Below are 15,250 nucleotides of genomic sequence, written 5' to 3'. Positions count from 1 at the left end.
TGATTAATCCCTTTTCTTCTAGAGTTTTCATAAGTAAAGAACTCTGTTGTTTTTCTTTGCATTCTTTGCCAAAGATTTCTTGTAATCTGCCTTCGTCTGCCAAACCTTCTTTCTAACTTGATTACAGACAAACTGATATCTGCCACAGGCTTCTGTGTCACCTGATAATTTATATGCATCGCATACATTTTTCTTCTCTGCTACATCATCATCATCAGCCATTTTCAATCCAGTGCAGGATGAAGACCTCTCCAGCAACTTTCCAGTTCCTTCTGTTTTGAGCACTGGCCATCCATTTACTACCCACAAACTCATGAATTTCATCTATCCATCTCCGCCTTTGTCTTCCAGGTTTTCTTCTAGCTCCTCTTGGATACCATTCTGTTATTTTCTTAGTCCATCTGTCATCGTGTCTTCAGGCTATGTGTCCTGCCCTAGACCATTTTAGTTCTTTAGTTTTGATAAGAATGTCCTTTACTTGAGTTTTTTGCCTAATCCATGTGTTTCTCTTCTTATCTAACAGTCTAATTCCCAATATGATTCGCTCCATTCTTCGCTGTGTAGTTCTCAACTTCTCTTCCATTCTTTTGGTGAGTGCCCAAGTTTCACTTCCATAAGTCATGGTGGGGAGTATACATTGGTTCATTATTTTACGTTTCAGACAAACTGGGATATTGCTCTTCAGTATGTGACTATATTTCCTGAATGCTATCCATCCAAAATTTATTCTTCTCTTGAGTTCCAGCCATTTATCATTATTACAGCTAATAACTTGTCCCAGATAAGTATATGACACCACATTTTCAATTACTGCTCCTTCAATCATTATTTCCCTTTCCGTGGCATACTTGTTCATCATTACTTTTGTTTTAGCCATATTCATTTTTAGTCCAAAATCCTTACTAAATGTGCATAACTGATTAAGATTTTCCTCTAATTCTTTAGGATCATGGCTTATGACGACAATGTCATCTGCAAATCGTAAATGGTTTAGGTACTCTCCGTTCACATTGACTCCTTTCTGCGACCAGTCTAATCTTCTGAAAGCTTCCTCAAGGGCAGCAGTAAACAGCTTCGGAGATATTGTGTCTCCTTGTCGAACTCCTTTCTCAATTTTAAATTTCCTACTGTCTTTGTCTAGCCTAATAAAGGAGGTAGCACTCTCATATATTTTCTTCAAAATCATAATATATGGGGTATCAATGCCTTGTCTTTCCAGTGCCCGAAACATTGCCTTATGTTGTATGGAGTCAAATGCCTTTTCATAATCCACAAATGCCAGGCATAATGGTGTTTTATATTCATTTGCTTTCTCCATTAGCTGTGATATTATGTGAAGGTGATCCATAGTTGAGAATCCTGTCCTAAAGCCAGCTTGCTCTTTCGGTTGATTCTCATCAAGTATTCTTTCTAATCTGTTAGTAATGACCCTTGTGAACAACTTGTAGATATGCGATAACAAGCTAATTGGTCTGTAATTTCCAATTTCTGATTTATCTCCTTTCTTATGCAGCAAAACTATGATTGCATTATTCCACTGCTTAGGTGTCACACCTTTTCTAATGCATTTTGTGAAGAGCCCTGCCAGTTTTTGTGTTATGTCTCTCCCTCCCAATTTTAACAACTCTACAGTAACTTCATCTTCCCCCGGGGCTTTCTGATTCTTCATTTTCTTCAATGCATGTTCTACCTCATCAGGAAGAATATTGGGTATGTCGTATGTGTTGCTACTTTGCAATCTATCTTCCCCACTGCTGGCATCATTCCCCTGCTCCTTGTATAATTCTCTATAGTAGTCTTCTGCTATTTGAATTATGCCTTCTCTGCTGTTTATAAGTACACCATCGCTATTCTTCAGTTTCAGTATCATTTGTCTTTCTGTATTACTGCTCATGGCTGCTGATTTAAATCCTTTGTTTTCCCTTAATGCTTGTTCTACTTTTCTTGTGTTAAATCTTCTTATGTCCTCTCTGAGTCTCTTTCTAATAGCTTTGCATAACTCAGTATACTCAATTTTCTCCCTGTCAGTGTTTTTCTTGCTTTTCATTTGTCGTCTTCGGTTCATCGTGACAAGTGTGTCTTGACTAATTTTTTCTTCTTTGGATTTCTTTTTCCCTATAGGTTTCTTAGGCTTTATCACTTTCAAAAAGTTGTAATATTCCTCGTCGATATCTTGGTCCTCAGCAGTCTGCAGAAGCTCATACTTGTTCTTAAGTTCCAGTACATACTGCTTTTTCTCCTCTTCTGTTATCTCAAAGACCTTTGTATTATTTACTCGAGTCAGTTTTTTTCCTTTCCTTTCCTACATCTATATCAAGTGTACATCTTACCATTCTGTGATCACTTCCAACATTTATCTTATTCAGGACGGTAACATCATTCACAATATATCTTCTGTTAGTGACGATGAAGTCGATTTCATTAGTAGTTAATCCATTTGGACTCTTCCATGTCCACTTTCTGTTCACCCTTTTCTTGAAAAAAGTGTTCATTACTGACAGTCCTTGAGATTCTGCAAATTCCACAAGTCTTTCACCTCTTTCATTTCTTTCACCAATTCCAAAATTTCCTATAGTTCCCCTTTCTGCACTATTTTGTCTTTTTCCAACCTTAGCATTGAAGTCTCCCATAAGAATAGTGTAGTGGGTTTTCTGCTCATCTAGAAGACTCTCAATTTCGGTGTACATTTCTTCAACCTCTTCATCATCATGGCTCGATGTTGGTGCATAAATCATTATAATCTTTAGCTTGTATCTCTTAGAAATCTTCAGTATTAGTCTTGACACTCTTGGTGATGTACTTTTGAATTCCAAAATGTTGTTTTTAAAATCTTTATGGACCAGAAACCCAACTCCACCTTCACTCCTTTCACTGTTTCCATTGGTGTACAGCAGATTTCCACTTGATAAACTTATAAGTGATTCATTTCTTCTTCTTGTTTCAGCCAAACCGATGATACTCCAATTCACATTTTTTAATTCCTTTTCCAGCTCTAATATCCTGTCTCTATCACAAGCCTCATTAATTCATCTGACATCGATTTAGGCCTGAACCTTGAACAGTATTTCTTAGTTGGAATGAAAAGCCTAGTAGCCTCCAAGATTCAGTCCCTGAAGGCTTGCTTCCCATTTAGAATTCAACATTGGTAACATCATCAGTTGATCCCACTGTACAGAATTTAAAAACTATCTGAGACCCCTGTAGTCACCTTTACAAAAGCAAAAGTCCTTCCCTTTAGCCTTCATAGTAGTAATATCTTTAAGTAATTCCCATATCAGTACATTGTGATCACTTTCACCCAGTGGCTCCTCCATCTGCAAACTCTTATTGCATGAATAATCACTGCTGATAATCAGAAAAAGGGTATTACTCCCTCTCACTTTTGCCTCTGCCTGCGGCCACTGTTAACCTTTTAGTCTGTGTATCCCCTCAATCTAGCAGTTTTCCGACCCACCTGACACTGCCTTGATAGCATCAGCAAATATTCTTGCACCTTTTTTATTTAAGTGTACCCCATCTCTGTAGAAGCAGTCTCTCCTGTCAACAAGCAGCAGTTTTCCGACCCATCTAACACTGCCTTGATAGCATCAGCAAATATTCTTGCACCCTTTTTATTTAAGTGTACCCCCATCCCTGTAGAAGCAGCCTCTCCTGTCAACAAGCACAGACCAGCTGAAAAAAATTCTACAGTAATTTGTTTTCTCCTTGAAGCTTATTCAGCCATTTAAGTGTTTTATGTTTGCCTACTGAAAAATGAAGCAATTAATACGAGATGAACTGATTTCATCTTTCATTTCCAAAACTTTTTTTCAAATATTTTCTTTGCTTCACCATCTCACTTGTAAAAAGTGCTCTTCTCCATGTTCTGAACCTGATTTGCTCAGTTATTCTAGAAGTTGATAGTGCTTAATTTTTCAGGTCCAATTGAAGTTCACAGTTTTGTTACAATTCTCATAATTATTGCTAAACGTTGAGCATACAAATTTTCTTAGTGAGTAATGCAATGAAAAAAAATTAAGAATAAATTGATAAAAGATACACCAGTCATCCTTCCTATATTTCTTTATCCTTTGTAATATATTTTAATCCTGAATATTCAATGCTTAATTCCTTCAAGTTTCGTCAATTAAGAGGGAGAGCCCACCATTGCTTCTATGCTATCTAAATATTTTTATAAATCTAGTTATTTTTTTTCTCTGATTGACCACATGAAATATCATCGGTAGTATGGATCATAAAAATCTCAAAAGCAGTCAGGTTACCTATACCTTGGTAATTGAAGGGGAACATCACTTTTGTGGTCATTATTACTTCAGTTTTATTATTATTCTTTTTATTTTTATTTTTAATTGATACAGCCTTGTATAATTAGTCTTTCAATTAATCTTTAATAAATCCTAAACAACTGTTATCCAATGACAGAAGCACTAATCATCTTTAACATAAAATCATTTGTTAGAATAATTGCCGATATTAAATGTCGCAGTTGAATTATATTTAATGTGTTACTTCGTAAATTGCATATTTATGGATATTTAAACAAAGCTTTAAGCTTTTGCTAAAGAAATCATATATTTTTGACTTTTAAATTTAAATGTGAACTTTTTTTTTTATTTCTGTGATTCAGGCACTCATTATTCATATTTCTACAATAGGGACCATCTCTAGATCTGCAGCGTGTCAGTAATGCACACATAATAATTAGTGAATTAGGACAGATAAGTGCTGTCTATCGTAAACTTCATCTTTTTAATATTGATGTTCCAGGGGGTGTGCGCCTTAGAGAAAGTGATTATACCATTCCTGGAGATAAAATCATCAAGCCAATTGACACCCCTGTTGGCAAAGTTGGGTTAGGAATTGTATCCTTTACTATTGTGTGGATATTTATTAATTTAATTAGTTCTTGAAGGAGATATTCATCTTTATGATTTTCGTAGATAACAGTCATTGACTAATTTGCTTAAAATATTAAAACATTAAAATACATTACACAATACTATATTGTTTGTACATAATTTAACTAGTTCAGTAACTTAACAATTATATCAAAAGCCATATGTTTGGAGGAATTGTGCTTCCTTCTGTGGTAAAAAAATAGATAGTAAATTAGTAATAATATAATACTCTATACAGCCATTACACTTTCATTCTAAATGGCACAAAGAACTGGGAACAGAATGGAATCTGAAAGCCAGGTCATGTGGTAAGAGGCATTGCAATTTGTCCTATTATCATTAATTTATTATTATTACTAGCCATATAGTGCCAGGAAGCCTGAGGCTTATGCTGCACCAGCTAAAATAAATTTCTGAGTTACCCTGAGAGAGAGAGAAGTAGAAGGGAGTCACCAAGAAAGAGAAGAATGATGATATCCAGCTGAGGACCCTGGGTGTGCCGAGCCCATACTCACCAGATGTGAGCCCCTGGGGATAAAGGTAAACTGCAGCCATTATCAACCCACTGCAGGATGGAAGCCTCCTCAACAATTCATGCTGAAGGAAATGGACCATAATCTGCCACACTAGTCCAGTGCGGGTTGGCAGATTGACTGTATTTAGCAGTCAGGGGCTTGAACCCTGGTCTATTTAAAGAGCATGTGATGGATAAGTGCCTACAGTTTGTAGCAGCCCTTGTTTAGCTGACACCCAAGCCAGCCATTTGGGTGACAGAGGGAAGGAGAAGACCCTGGGAGACCACTTACTTTGTGCTGAGTTAACTGCTCAGCAAGCAATCTTGCCTTATTGCTTACCAGTGTCATTCTCTGCTCTGTTGTCAGAGACTTCTTTGTGTATTCTTGTTAGTAGTGTGACCAGGGTTAGCCTGTATGATAGCTGGAGGTGTTCTGGGATGTTGATTTATTCTTCAGAGTAAGAGGAGCCAAGCCGAGGAGCAAGATGGTTACCTTTTCAAGGTTCCTGTTAGCATTAGCAAATGATGCAAGAAAGAAAGCTTATACAGCTTTAGCCAAAAAAAAAAAAAAAAAAAAATTCCCATTTCACCTATCTGTTTCATCCAATAGTTTTTGTGGTTCTTCCTTAAATTTATTTAAGCTATCAACTTCCACAACAACTGGAAATTTGTTCCAACATCAATCACCCGTTGACTAAAGGCAAACTTCCATACATCTGTTCTACAATCGGTCCTTTCTCAGGTTGAATTTGTGCCCCCTCATTGTGTATAGTGTGAACAAGAGGAAGAATACCATCAGCATTGAGCTTGCTCAGTCCATTCAAAGTCTTAAACACCTCAATCAGATCACCTTGCAGGTTGCTATTGTCCAGATGCTGCAATGTGAGGGCACCTCTGTAGCCAGGTGGGAAGGAGCAGCAGTGCATAGCACACAGTTCTTGATTAGACTGGAGTTCGAGCCTGTCACAACCAAATACGGAGGATGCGGAAAGGTCAGGGAATGACCACCGCATTTCCCGGAGCAATATGGCCTTAGTTGCTAATGCTCCTAAAAACCAAATAACAAACAAACAACAAACAGCTGCAATTTGCAGAATTGAAGCCTTTCTTGGTCATGTGGTAAGAGACATCAGAATTTGTTCCTGTGATCTTGGCGGATAGTGTCTACAGTTTGTAACCCTTGTTTAGCTCACTACAAACTGTAGGCACTACAGTTTGTAGCCACTCACCCATCTCATTGCCCTTCTCTGTTCTTGTTCAACAGCTCTACATTCTTCCTAAAAGGCACCTCCATAGCCAGGTGGGCAGGAGCAGCAGTGCGTAGCACATGCTTCTTGATTAGACCGGGGTTCGAGCCCGTGAGCCACCAAATACGGAGGATGCGGAAAGGTCAGGGAATGACCACCACATATCCTCAGAGCAGTATGGCCTTAGTTGCTAATGCTCCTAAATAATAACAACAAGAACAACCTTCCTAAAACGAGGCCTCCAGACCTATATGCAGTACTCAGGATGTGGCCTGACCATTTCTTTATACAATGGAATAATCATCTCATTATTCCTGCTAGGAAATTTTCTGTATATCATTGACATAACCCCATAAGCTGTCTTGATAGACCACTATGTGCTCAATTGCCTATGGCTGCATCAATTAGTTGTTTGGTCTCATGCAGCCAACTTTTTTGTGTGTGTGTGCACGTGTGGATGGGTGGGCCCTCCCTGGGAAGCTCAGACAACCCCAGAGACATCCTAGCCAGTGTATTTATTCCAGACTCCCTGGCCTAGCTCGGCGCCTCCGTAGCAAGGTGGGCAGGAGCAGCAGTGCATAGCACTCGCTTTTTGATTAGACCGGGGTTTGAGCCAGTGACCATCAAATACGGAAGATGCGGAAAGGTCAGAGAATGACCACCGCATATCCCAGGAGCAATATGGCCTTAGTTGCTAATGCTCCTAAAAACCAAACAACAACAACAACAGCTGGCCTATTTCCCCATGCCGTGGATGGAAACTAGGGGGGGGGGGTCTGTGGTGCTTCATGAGCCCCTAGGTGAAGAGACCAGAAGAATACCAGAACCCTATGTTACACAACATTAACAATACGTCATTCACACTTTCTGGCATTTACAGGGAACTATCTCAACACAAGAGAACTGATAGCAGAGTTGTGTGCATCGGTGTTGCTTGACTACCCTCAACACTAATACATGCCCCACACTTTGATACACTTATCTAGAAGTTGTATACAAGTTTTGACATGTTTATAGGTTAACAGATAACTCACAGCCACAGTACATATTCAAGTATGTAAGGTAACATTGCATTCTCTTTTTTGCTGTGATAACAATAAAAGTGGCAGTAACTGAGAAATATACCATCAAATTTTGTGTGCTATTAAAAAAAATCTCCACATGAAATTCTTAAATTATTACAACAGTCAGGATTTAAAAGCACAGTCATAGGCTTGTGCAAAGATATGAGCAAAACTAAAGTGATGTTGAAAGTGTATTTTTTTTTTTTTTAAATCACAAAAAAAGTATTTTCTACTTTGAATTCATGCTAGAAAGCCAAACTGCAGCTAAAGAGCTATACATTCAGATATGTTTTGATATTTGAGAAATACAATTACAAAAAAAAAAAAAAGAAAGAAAGAAAGACTGGAGAAATACATTCAAGAAGGTTTGATTTTACAACATGGAAATGAGAGCATTGAAGCATGAACCTTACTTGCTGGATTTAGCACCATTCAGTTTTTTCTTTTTCTGAAAGTAAAACCATTGCAGAAATGTGTGCAATAAAAGTGGTAAAGATGGCAACAAAATGACTTCTGGATTGTTTAACCACAATTCAGTCACTTAGCAAAAATGTGTTCAAGTTCAGGAACACTACTTTGAAGAAAATTTTTGTTGAAGGGTATGTGTTCATTTATAATTGAAAATAAAATAAACTAAAATAACATTCTGAGAACTTTTTGAATATACTACATATATAATAATAAAATAGTAAGTTTCCTGAAGTAGAACAGCAATTGCTCATTTGTGGAAATCAAAAATCTCAAAAGAAACGAGTTCCAGAAGTTACACATTCACAGAAATGAATTATCAAAGATCCAGAAATTGTAACACTGCAGATTCAAATTAATGTTTGTAAATTTCTTTAAGCTGTGTTTAATATTGAGTGTTTCTGTAAATATATAACATTGGTTGATTATACGATATGATATTTTTGCTTTGTTGTTCACTTAACATGGCAGTGTTATGATTTACGTTTCCCAGAATTTTCACTATCTTTGGCAAAAGCTGGTGCAGAAATCTTGACTTACCCTTCAGCTTTTACTCAAACAACAGGAATGGCTCATTGGGAGGTATACATATATATTTTTTTCTGTTTAACATACAGAAGTTTATTTTTTTACATACATACAGTTATTATTATTATTATTATTATGATTTGTAGTAGTAGTGTTATTGTTTATGTTGTTTACTATATTATTTCAAGATGATTATTTCTTTCTCCTTCCCTTTTAAAAGGGTGTAATTATTTTGTATAAGGTGTTTAGCTTCTTATCAATAAGTTTGAATTATTCACTAGAATAATTCAAACTTATTGATAAGAAGCTAAACATTGATAAGAAGTTAACAAGTACTACTCTTTAACAAGTTCTTTGATTTGTAAATATTATTGTATTGAATACAATATTAATATACTTGGGGAAATTCAAAGATTTTGAATAATTCTGTCAAGCTGTCAGCCTCAACTCCCACCAGAGTTAACTTATTCCAGTAATTGCAATTCCCTGACTAAAAGGAAATTTTCCAATCCAGCCTAAACCTCTTCCCTTGAAATTTAAATGTGTAGTTCCTAGGAATCATTTATAACAATGAAAAATTGGCCTTTATGAATTTTCTTATCCCCTCTCAGATATGTATAGATCTCAATCAGGTTTCTCCCACTAGGTTCCTCATTACCAAACTCTGTAGTCCACTTATTTGAAGTCTTTATCATATGGATTTGAAGTCTTTATCATATGGTTGAAGTCTTTATCAACCTATTAAAAGGTTGCACCAAGCTAGCTGCCCATCTTTGAACCCTTTCACATAGCCCAATGTCTTTTTTTAGGTGCAGTCTCCATATTTTGATACAATATTTCAAGTGCAGTTTTACATTTGCTTTATATGGTGTGTTATAACCTCCCTGTCTCTACAAGCAAATGTCCATTATGTTATTGAGATGATACCATGGTCCTCCTTGCAACCCCCCCCCCCAAATCCTTTTATTCAGCTACTTGTTTTACTTCAACCCCATCAAGTATAGAAGGCAGTTTGGGGTTGCTATTCTAAAATGACCTTGCATTTTACGGCATTAGAACATAGCTGCCACTTCTCTGACCATCCTTGAATTCTAAGTTATCCTGAAGAAGCTTTGCTTGTTTCTGATCATTAAATTCTCTCCCAATCATGACATCTCAGAATTTGACCTTGTGCCCTATATCCCTTCATGGATGTCATTTAAGAAAAATCAGCAAGAGTGGTGATCCCAGCGTCAATCCTTGAGGGACCTCTGATATTACTTCAATCTGAACAGTAACCATTAATCATACTTTCTGACTCCTGCTCTGCAGCCATCCTGTGATCTATCTAAGAATATTATCAGTTTATTTTGATAAATTCAAATCATTGGTTGTCTTTAAAACTCTACTTTAGAGTGCAGTGTTGGCTAATCTTTTATTAGAATTTGTTACTTCCCATGACTTTCTCCCAAGAAATAAATTATATTGTTATTTTATTTTATACTACAGTACAGTGCCCAAGGAAATTTCAGTGGTCAAAGGCAAAGGAAAGGGCTTCTGTTTTATTATTAGTATAAATAGTAGCAAATGATGCATGGAAGAAAACTGATACAGCATCAGCCAAAAAAAAAAAAATCCCATTTCACCTAATCAGCCCCTCCAATAGTTTGTCTAAGTCTTCCTTGAAATTATTCAAACTATCCACTTCCACAACAATGGATGGAAGCCTGTTCCAGCAATCAACCACCATTGGCTGAAGGCAAACTTCCACACATTTATTCTGCAATCATCTTTCCTCAGTTTGAATTTATGATCCCTCATGTGCATAGTCTGAGCAAGAGGAGGAATCCCGAGGTTCTAATACTTTTCGTGTTTGGAATTAAAAAAAATAAATAAATAAAAATAAAGAAGTTATAGAATGTGACAGAGGAGTTCTCCATGCAGTTAGGAATGGTACTTAGATCATCATTAGATTTTGGGGTGATTCTTTTGGACTGGAGAAGTGCACGTCTTGCTCATTTATAAGGAAGGAATTAAGGTGGAAATGGGTAACTATAGGCAGTGAGATTGAGTTCGTAAAGGGATTACAAGCTGGGTTTGTGAAGTCTTGCTTGACAAATCTGCTTAATTATTCTGATGAAATCAGAGAGCATTTAGATACAGGAAACAGTTTAAGTATTGTATACCTGGATTTTAATGAATCTTTTTATTCTATGAGAGGCTACCATACAAGCTGGAGTGTGCTGAGATCATTGTAAAGATTCTTAAATGGAAAGGAAGCAGAGGATAATAAACTGACATTCTTCAGAGTGGACTAGTGTAGCAAGCAGGGAGTCTCTCAGAGTTCAATTTTAAGACTCCATTTGTTTCTGATTTTCATCAGTGGCATTGATGAAGGTATTCAGGGGAAGCTGTTAGAATTTGTGGATGGTTTGGTGCAATATCCAGGCTGGTGAATAAGACCAGGCTATGCTACTTTAGAATGGCTTAGATCTGTTACATGGTCGGAAAGATGGTAACTGAAGTTTAATCTAAAGAAATCCCATTGTGATTTACACACTTGACAGCAGCAAATTAAATGTGGTTCAGGATGAGAAAGATTTAGGAGTTATAATACTGGTAGAGATGAAATTTCTTAGCAGTTTAAGCAGGCAGCCAGGAAGACTCGGGGTTTATTATCAGTGATCTGTAGGATCTGTGCAGCAGGACAAAGGATGTTATGAAATGATGGTGAGACCAGATGCAGTATATTATATTCATGTCTGGAACTGCCCCCACATAACAAAAAAGGACACAGAATTTGTAGAGGGCCCAAAAAAGGGCAACTAGATTAGCTGGGAGTGCTAGGGATTGTCCCTATGAGTAATGTTTTAGAAGATGTGACTGCAGAGACTAAAGGGATGGCTGATGAAACTACAATAAGGGGGCATGAATATAAAATTTTAGGGAGCAACAGAAGATTAGATGTCATGAAGCTCACCTTCAGGCAATGAAGTTGTTGTTGACCATTGAAAAAGTTGCCTCCCAAGGAAGTTGGAGTAGAGAATCTAGTGTTCAAGGGAAAAATAGCTAGTTTCTTTTCAGTAGAGGACAAATTTATAAAATATGCATCGTGCAGAAAGCTGCCTTCCTAAAAATGGTTGCACATACTGAGTACTAAATAAAATTTTGAATAATACTTTGATAATAAACGTTTCTCTGCATTCATAAGTTTTCCTGTCTTGAGAATTCTTTTGATAGTAATTGTCTAGTAATTCTATTGATAGTAATTGTCTAGTAATTCTATTGATAGTAATTCTATTGATAGTAATTGTCTTGGATGTACGTTTACTTTAGAAATGATTCTGTTATTCATGAATTGACCAAATATTACTAATTTTTTTTTTAATTGAAAACATCATCAAAGGAGGCAAATCCATTATTCATTATAAACTTGAAGGTTCTGTTACCACTAGCTTCAGAACCTACTGATTTCTCATCAGATATACTGATGATGTTACCAACAGCAAACTCAAAATGGGAAGCATTCAAGGAACTAATCTTGGAGGCTACCAGGCTTTACATACCAACTAAGAAATATTGTTCAAGGTTTAGGCCTAAATGGTTGTCAGATGAACTAATGAGACATGTGGCAGAGAAGAAAAATGCATGGGATACATATAAATTAATGGGTGACATGGAAGCCTATGATAGATATAAGTTGGTCTGTAACCAAGTCACAAAGGAGATTAGGCAGGCAAAGGCAGACTACGAAAAATCCTTGGCAAAGGATGCAAAGAAAAACAGAAAAGAGTTCTTTACATACTTGAACTCGAGAAGGAAAGGGATGAATCAGATTGGTCCACTGGATATTGATGGTTCAACAGTTGAGGATCCTGCTCAGGTGGCTAACAATCTAAACGAGTATTTTGCATCTACATTCACGCATGAGGAGTTATTCAGGAAGGAGAATGATGTAGGTAAAGTAAACATTGGCAGTGAGCTGGATGATTTTGTAATAACTGAGAGGAAAGTGGAGGAGAGATTGTTGAGGATAAACATAAAAAAGGCACCTGGGGTGGATGGGATCTATCCAGTTATATTAAAGGAGGCAGCAAAGGAAGTATGCAAACCCCTAGCCATAATTATGAGAGCTTCTTTGGACTCAGGGGAGGTACCCATAGACTGGAGATGTGCAAATGTAACCCCAATTCACAAAGGAGGATCAAAGGCTGACACAAGTAATTATAGACCTGTTAGTTTAACTTCTGTTCCAGGTAAATTAATGGAGGCACTGGTTAAAGAAGCACTGCAGGATCATCTAGACAAGAATTCAGTTATAGCTCAGACGCAGCATGGTTTTGTTAAGGGCAGGTCTTGCCTGACCAATTTGATTGGATACTATGATGTAGTCACAAAAGAACTGGATGCAGGGAATAACTTTGATATTATATATTTGGATCTTAGAAAGGCTTTTGATACTGTTGCACATGGAAGACTGCTGCACAAATTGGAGCAGTGTGGCATTGGAGGCAAATTGCTGCTATGGATAAGGGGATGGTTGAGTGGCAGAAGACAGAGAGTGGTAATCAATGGACACTGCTCAACGTGGACTAATGTTATTAGTGGAGTTCCTCAAGGTTCAGTGTTGGGTCCGTTGTTGTTTTCGGTGTTTATGAATGATATTGATGATGGGATATCAAGTTTAATGTCCAAGTTTGCAGATGATACAAAGGTTGGCAGGGTCGTCAAGGACACTACTGACGCTATGCTGCTGCAACAGGATCTGGAAAGGTTGAACAGATGGGCTGAGAGGTGGCAAATGAAGTTTAACATTGACAAATGTAAAGTACTGCATATGGGAAACAGTAACCCCAGAGCAACGTATCAACTCTGCAGTACCACACTGACAGTGGTGGAGAATGAAAAGGACCTGGGGGTAATTGTGCAGGGAGATATGAAGTTCTCTGAGCAGTGCAGACGAGCTGCAAGAGTAGCTCATGGTGTCTTGTCAATGATATACAGGAATTTTTCTAGCAGGGATAAGGAGGTGATTATTCCCTTGTATAAGGCAATGGTTAGGCCACATCTTGAGTACTGTATACAGGTCTGGAGGCCTCATTTCAAGAAGGATGTAGAGCTGCTGGAACGGGTACAGAGAAGGGCAACAAGATTAGTAAATGGAACAAAGGGTTGCTCTTACGAAGAAAGGCTTAAGTTTTGCAAATTACAGAGTCTGGAGACTAGGCACCGGCGAGGTGATCTGATAGAGGTGTATAAGGCCTTGAATGGTTTCAGCATGCTCAATGCCAATGGGATTCTTCATCTTTCTCAGAATAATCACCTCAGAGGGCATAAATTCAAATTGAGGAAGGACGGATGTCGGATAGATGTGCGGAAATTTGCCTTTGGCCAGCGGGTGGTTGGTTGGTGGAACCGACTTCCATCACTTGTTGTTGAAGTTGATAGCCTAAACAAATTTAAAGCTCAACTGGACAGGTATTTCGAACGAACGGAGGGGTGAAATGGGAGAGGGTTTTTTTTTTTTTTTTTGGGCTGATGCTGAATAAGCTTGTTTTCTTGCATCGTATGCCTCTACTAATGCTAATGCTAGATAGCATTTAGCCTCATTTAACAACCTTGTGTTGAATGGTGAATAATGTCTGAGTTTAAATGAACAGCCAATTGGTGTGTGGCAGAAAAACTTCTGACTGAAAGCATAACAAAGGTTATGTGAATATTAAACTAGTACTGAGTTGCACTGTCCCATTGCAGCTGATCTTTTACTTAATTAGCATTAGCATTAGAAAGGGCACATGATGCAAGAAAGCAAGCTTATATAGCATCAGCCAAAAAAAAAAAAAAAACCCCTTATTTCACCCATCTCCTCACTCCAAATGTTTGTCAAATTCTGCCTTGAATCTATTTAAGCTATCAACTTCTACAACGACAGATGGAAGTTTCTTCCAGCAATCAACCACCCACTGGCTAAAGGCAAACTTCCGCACATCTATCCTACAACCGCCTTTCCTCAATTTGAATTTATGCCCTCTCAGGCGATTATTCTGAGCAAGAGGAAGAATCCCATCAGCATTGAGCATGCTCAAACCATTCAAGGCTTTATACACCTCAATCAGATCACTTCATAGGTGCCTGGTCTCCAGACACTGTAATTTGCAAAATTTAAGCCTTTCTTCATAAGAGCAACCCTTTGTTTTGTTCACTAATCTTGTTGCCCTTCTCTGTACTCATTCCAACAGCTCTACATCCTTCTTAAAATGAGGCCTCCTGACCTGTATACAGTACTCAAGGGGATAATCACCTCCTTATCCCTGCTAGAAAAATTCCTGTATATCATTGACAGGACACCATGAGCTACTCTTGCAGACCATCTGCACTACTCAGAAAACTTCATATCTGCCTGCACAATTCCCCCCAGGTCCTTTTCATTCTCTACCACTGTTAGTGTGGTACCACAGAGTTGATACATTACTCTGGGATTAGTGTCATTAACAACCCTGCCAACCTTTGTATCGTCTGCATACTTGGACATTAAGCCTGATATACCATCAT

At 37.7% G+C, this 15,250-nt stretch overlaps 1 protein-coding gene across 1 annotated transcript in view; it reads left to right on the top strand.

Annotated features, from left to right (window-relative positions):
- Positions 1-15,250, top strand: part of NitFhit (ntrilase and fragile histidine triad fusion protein NitFhit) — a 61,510-nt gene that overhangs the window by 16,410 nt on the left and 29,850 nt on the right. Inside the window, exons 5-6 of the mRNA XM_090369081.1 lie at positions 4,656-4,862; positions 8,663-8,773. Of these exons, the coding sequence (XP_090225207.1) occupies positions 4,656-4,862; positions 8,663-8,773 (318 nt within the window). The remainder of the gene's footprint in view (positions 1-4,655; positions 4,863-8,662; positions 8,774-15,250) is intronic.

The sequence above is a fragment of the Mastigoproctus giganteus genome, chromosome 2 (genome assembly GCF_048544385.1).
Source record: "Mastigoproctus giganteus isolate SK-2022 chromosome 2, ASM4854438v1, whole genome shotgun sequence".
NCBI lineage: Eukaryota > Metazoa > Arthropoda > Arachnida > Uropygi > Thelyphonidae > Mastigoproctus > Mastigoproctus giganteus.
This window is presented reverse-complemented; position numbering and strand designations above follow the sequence as displayed.